The sequence below is a fragment of the Glycine soja genome, chromosome 10, assembly GCF_004193775.1.
Source record: "Glycine soja cultivar W05 chromosome 10, ASM419377v2, whole genome shotgun sequence".
Lineage (NCBI taxonomy): Eukaryota > Viridiplantae > Streptophyta > Magnoliopsida > Fabales > Fabaceae > Glycine > Glycine soja.
Genome location: NC_041011.1, coordinates 5,745,786 through 5,751,326, shown reverse-complemented (window position 1 = coordinate 5,751,326; position 5,541 = coordinate 5,745,786). Strand labels below are relative to the sequence as shown.

General features: G+C 30.4%; 1 protein-coding gene across 1 annotated transcript; it reads right to left on the bottom strand.

Moving 5' to 3' along the window:
- Window positions 1-2,676: 2,676 nt before the first annotated feature.
- LOC114370497 (thaumatin-like protein 1b) lies at window positions 2,677-4,774 on the bottom strand. The gene is made up of 2 exons (XM_028327860.1): window positions 4,675-4,774; window positions 2,677-3,574 (listed from the first exon to the last, which is right to left on the bottom strand). The coding sequence occupies exons 1-2, from the start codon at window positions 4,724-4,726 to the stop codon at window positions 2,895-2,897; spliced, it is 732 nt and encodes a 243-aa protein (XP_028183661.1). The 5' UTR covers window positions 4,727-4,774; the 3' UTR covers window positions 2,677-2,894.
- Between the last annotated feature and the right edge of the window lie 767 nt (window positions 4,775-5,541).

Sequence of the window (5,541 nt, the reverse complement as noted above, 5' to 3'; positions counted from 1 at the left end):
AGTAATATGAAATTCTCTTAAAAATCAAAGAATTTCAATTTTCTGACTTATCTCTCCAGCACTCACACTCGTCTCTCTGCCATACTCAGCCCTCTCTCTATACCATGGCTCATTCCTCTCTCTTGCGGTACTCACTCCTCTCTCTCGGTCTTTTCTCAGAGAGAATATGTTCATCGGCAGCACGTCTGGGACCACGTGAAGGTGATGTGGTTATAAACAAGGGAAGGGAAGTCGCGTGGACGGTGGCTGCTCTGTCCAAGAAGCCGAGGGGAGTGAGAGGGGAAGAGTTAGCAGCACTTGGCTTCAACTGTTCCATAATTAGAACAAGATTCTCTGAACGAAAATGCACTCACACTGGGTAAATGTTATGAATATAATAATACACAACGTGTAGGGAGTGGCTTTATCGGACACATAAATGTTGGAGAAATATATAGTATTATTATCTTACCATTTTCAGAAAATAAAGAAATAATCCTAACCATATCAAGGAAAATTAGACAATGAATATGTAAAATACTACTCTATCCTCCTATATATTCATCACGAAAATTATTATATATTGTATAACATTAAATTTATTTTGAATATTTAATTATTTAAAAAATACTCATGTTTATTTTTATTCTTGAAAGTTTAATTTTTAAATAAATATTTAAAAATGAAAATTTGAATTTAATTGAAATTAAATTATTTTGTCCAAACAAAAAAATTAAAATACAAAAAATTAAATTATTTCTTCCAAACAAAATATTTATAAAATAAAAAGAATTTAAATCAAGACAATCAAAATATTGTATATTTAAATTTTCTAAAAAAATTTAAATTCCTAATCCAAACACATGGTTAATATACTCACCAAACTGCATGCTTTGAATACTTTCAATTTCTCTGGTAGTTTTGGTTGTTGGAAATAATTTTGTATCCTTAGAATATTATTATTGGTATATTTGGTTGCTGGAACACATCTTCCTTTCTCAATACCTTGCTCATCAATCTCCATCTCCGCATCACCATCTTCATCCACATGAGGTAGTGATAATGGGCGATTGAGGGTAGGCCTCAAAAAATTCAAACCTCTTCTGACCAAAGCTGCTGAATGACCTTGCTTCCATCACTTGGATTGTAACCATTTGCTTTAATTCGATGCAAGTCATCCTGTTTGATTTCTTACCATTATAAGTTATTTTAAAAAAATTATACTGACCAGGTATAAATAAATGATTGATCATGGTAGTAGAGATATAGATTTGGTTGTCAAAGAATACAAATTGCTTTCACACGGTATATAGTGTATTGAAAATGGTGAATGATGGAATATATAGATGAATATATTTAAACACAATGTTTCTTAAGACTTTGAACGTTTTCTTATGCTCTCATACAATTAGTGTATAGTTATATCATTAGTAGTTTGATTTTAATTAATATTGATTATCATTTACTAAATTCGACACAATTATAATTAAATGAATACAATTATATCATGCATTTAAATTTACAACTAGCTCGTGTGTTCATACGGATGACTTACTAGTTTACCTTAATTCCACACATTCCAACATATATCAAGATTCACCTCACTAGTGGCCATTAATAACCTATGTCAATTAGACTGTGTAGACACCAAGCAGTTCTTTATTCCAATTTCACCTTAAGTGAGATTTAATGAAAATTTTAAAAGAAATTTTTTAGTTTAAATTTGTTGAATTTTTTTTACCAATACATATGATTTTTTTTTATTAATACATATAGTTTTTTTTAATATATGAGATCTCTTTTACTTCATAGTAATAATAACAATTTTTTTTTTTTGCCAGTTAACCTAAAACATAAACTTTAGTTGCGCCCTTACTCTTGGGTCGGTCCTACCCCCAACCCAAGACCCACCACTTGTTGGAGAGACTGAGCATCAGTTCCAACTCCCATTGAAAGTCTCTCCTCCTGGACCAAGACCAAACTCACCTCCCATCCATTCATTCTTTTAACTCTCCCACCGAAGTCTATTTACTTATTTTGTTAAAGTAAATATCCTATGGAAGCACTTTTTGTTAATTCAATAACTTGTATAATAGGGCAGCTATCGCGTATTAGGAAAAGTTCTTTCAAATCTTGAAATAATTAATGTGAAATGAAAAGAATGTGACTTTTGAGGTATTTGTGAATTGTGAGCAGGGTCAAACAGCTTAACAATTGAGTGTTTCAGCACTCATCCTAATAAAATCTAAATCAATATACTCCATACAAAATTATTTGTTGAAGTTCAAAAATACTTCTCTAAAGAGATTAATTAACTAGGAATATATCTACCTTAAATTTAATTTAAATTGTATAATAATTAATTTTATCCTATTAGATTATTCAAGGGTAGATATAAATTATTCTAAATTAGACACAATCTGTTATAAGTTAGAAATAAATTAGACATTTAAATAGCTATTTAATTTACCCAACATATTAATTTTAAGGATCATGGAAATACACTTATTTTTAAATAAAAAATATTGTTTCAAGTTAGAAATAATATAAATAGATAATCTTGACTAAAAACTTATCTCATTGATCATTGCTCTTTATTGTCATCGTAAATATTATAATCAGCTAGCTCATACCTTGGATGTGAGACAGTCAATTAAAAGAGGGCAGCTAGGCAAAGGAGCATAAACAAACCCCACAGAAACGGAAATATGAAATTTAAACTTTATTATAGTAAGATGTAATTTATGAATATATACATGCAATTAGGGAAAATACGTGATGCTTTATTCATGCTGCATTCTATGGCTCGACCATAGTATATAAACTATATATATATATATATATATATATATATATATATATATATATATATATATATGTATGTATGGTCTTATTTATATTGTGGAGATGAGGATTCAAGGGCAGAATATGATGGCATAGTCAGGTCCGTTGAAGCAAGTGAAAGTGCTGCTCTTATCATCGTAAGCGTAGGAATAAGCATCAGGACACTGCTCCTCGAAAATCTGAGAGTAGTTCGTAGGTGGACATGTCTCTTCTGTGTCGTAATCTCCTCTGCAACAATATTGATCTTCATTGAAAGCCACACAAGCACTATTGCAAGCAATGACATTACCATCAGACCCTTTCACTTGGAGCTCCGAAGGGCACACATTGACATCGTTGATGTTATTTGGACAACTAGAGGTTTTGCATTCGCCACTTCCACCTTGTGGGGTTATGGACACCGGCACATTGAACCCGTCCACGTTGCTCACGTCGTAGAAATCTTGTCCTCCGTTCGGTGCAACGGTGATTTCCACCAAAGTAGCGGGTGGGATTGCACCGGCACCGTTGCATTCGACTTGACCGGAGGCACAGTCTCCGGTGTCGCATGTAAACCCTCCGTTGTTGGAGCATCCGGTTCGGGCCCAAAACCGGCCCGACCATGGAGATGGAATGTTCACAGAGTTGGTTCCTCCGGGAGCCAACTCGAAACCGGTTGTTGACAGCTGAGGATTTTGGTCTCCGGTTAGGGTTCCTGGCCACACCGTGTATTGGCAATTGTTTGTGAAAGTAACTGTGGCTCCCTGAGCCACTGCTTGCAAAACCAACATCTTCAGTTACTTATGGACACAATGCAAAATCATATTTTTTATATCAAAGTATCACACTATCTATTACATTTTTTTTCAACGTACTCGTTTTTATTTGAACTTTAAGTTCATGTGAATCTCAATAATATGTTCTTATTTTTTATTTGCCCATTCTCATTTTCAAATTAGTAAAATTTAACAAATGAGAGAGTATGTATTAGAAAAATGTAAAAACGTTAAAGGGGATGTTTGTTAACACTCCTCTTAAAATTAAAAAATGCACATGTATTTATTATAAATTTTCTTGTAAGAAAAGTGAATTATTAACAAAATGAGTAGTAGGAGTCCAGAAGACCCTACAAATTTATTTAAGAATATATTCAAAATTTTAAAAGCAAATTTATAACTCAAATCCCATTCAAAAAGATTATTTTTCATAAAACATTAACGTATATTAAAAAAAATATTTTCACCTATAATTTTCAATATGAACTTTAGAAGTGTTTGTAATTTTTTTTTCCTATGGTAGAAATTAATGGATAACAAACTAAACGTAAAATAGCTTGAATTCTAGCACTCGTGAACTTGTTTTATCCAGGTCAATGGACAGTGCCCATTGCGCGCGAGGAATGCATCATTCTTATCTCGATGATTGAAAAAGGTAACGCATACGTGAAAAATCAAAAGTCAGTTACTTGTATATTTAATGGTTAAAAAATAAAAGAGTAGACTCATCAATATTATTTATTGCTTTTTTATCAAAAAAATGCAGAATAAAATATGTAACGGTATCAGTATAAAGTAGGAGGGTTTTTGTTATCATTATGATATTAGTATAATTATTATTAATCTTGGATGAATAATCTGATTGTTAAGAATTTTTTTAATTATATTTTTTTATTTATAAAATTTAAATTCGACATCTTACTTAAAAAAGAATTTTAAAATTACTCGAGCACCAACTAATTGTCCCTAAACTAAGAGGCTTTACAATGTTTTTTTATGCATGAGAAAATATGTACACCAATGAATGTGATAGAATGATACCACACATGCACGTGTCTCAACGAAAATGAGACAAACAGAAGTTGAATTAATATACCGTAGAAGAGTAATGAAAAACTGAGGCAGAGAGAAAAAATGTTGCTCATCATTTTTAATTTGGTGACTTTCTTGGTGTCTTCCTGTTTTTGCAGGTTGCTGAACGATGAAGCATGAATGAATTGGAACGTGACCTCGCTATATAGGCTATGAGAGTGGAATATTCAACGATACGTGTCAGGTTGGTTGTGAAGCAGTAATTATGACGTGAGGAGTAATTATGAGAGATAACTCTGTCTTTATATAAGACTGCAAGTTATTATTATTACACTCTCACCTACCATATATTTTTATTTTTGCTTAAGGAGTATTTTTTTACTCTTATTGTATGACTTTGTGTAATATTGTATAGTAGAATTGTGTTTTTTTTTCACGGAAGTGTTACTTTTCATGTAATTGCATTTTTTTTTACTTTAATTTGAATTACATATAATTTTGATTATTTTAAGTGTTTTTTAGTTAATTAATTTTTTATTTATAAAATTAAGTAAAGTAGAGCATTTTATTTAAATACAGGATAAATAAATTTTATATAATTATTTAATTATCTAAATTAAAACAACTTATATTCTTTTATAGAATTATAAATGAATACAAAAAAATTAGCATTCGATTCGATTTAAATTTGAAGATAATAATACAACTATAACAAAAATATTTTAAAGATGGTATGGGATTTTTTAGAAATTAAAATAAAATAAGATTTAATTTGAATTTAAAGATAATGAAGTATTCAGACTAACAACAATTGTTACAATGATAACAATAATTAATACAGTTTAATGCCAATTTAAAAATATAATTGTAAGTTAAAATAACTATAGAATTAAAACTAATAATTTTGTCCGTTCATCGCACAAAATAATAT

What these genes read in the sequence shown, in the direction of transcription:
- LOC114370497 (XM_028327860.1), bottom strand. Translation starts at nt 4,726, where the DNA reads ATGATGAGCAACATTTTTTCTCTCTGCCTCAGTTTTTCATTACTCTTC. An exon ending in TTTTTCATTACTCTTCTACG is followed by an intron (nt 3,575 to 4,674) that starts GTATATTAATTC and finishes TTTTGCAAGCAG; the next exon opens with TGGCTCAGGGAGCCACAGTT.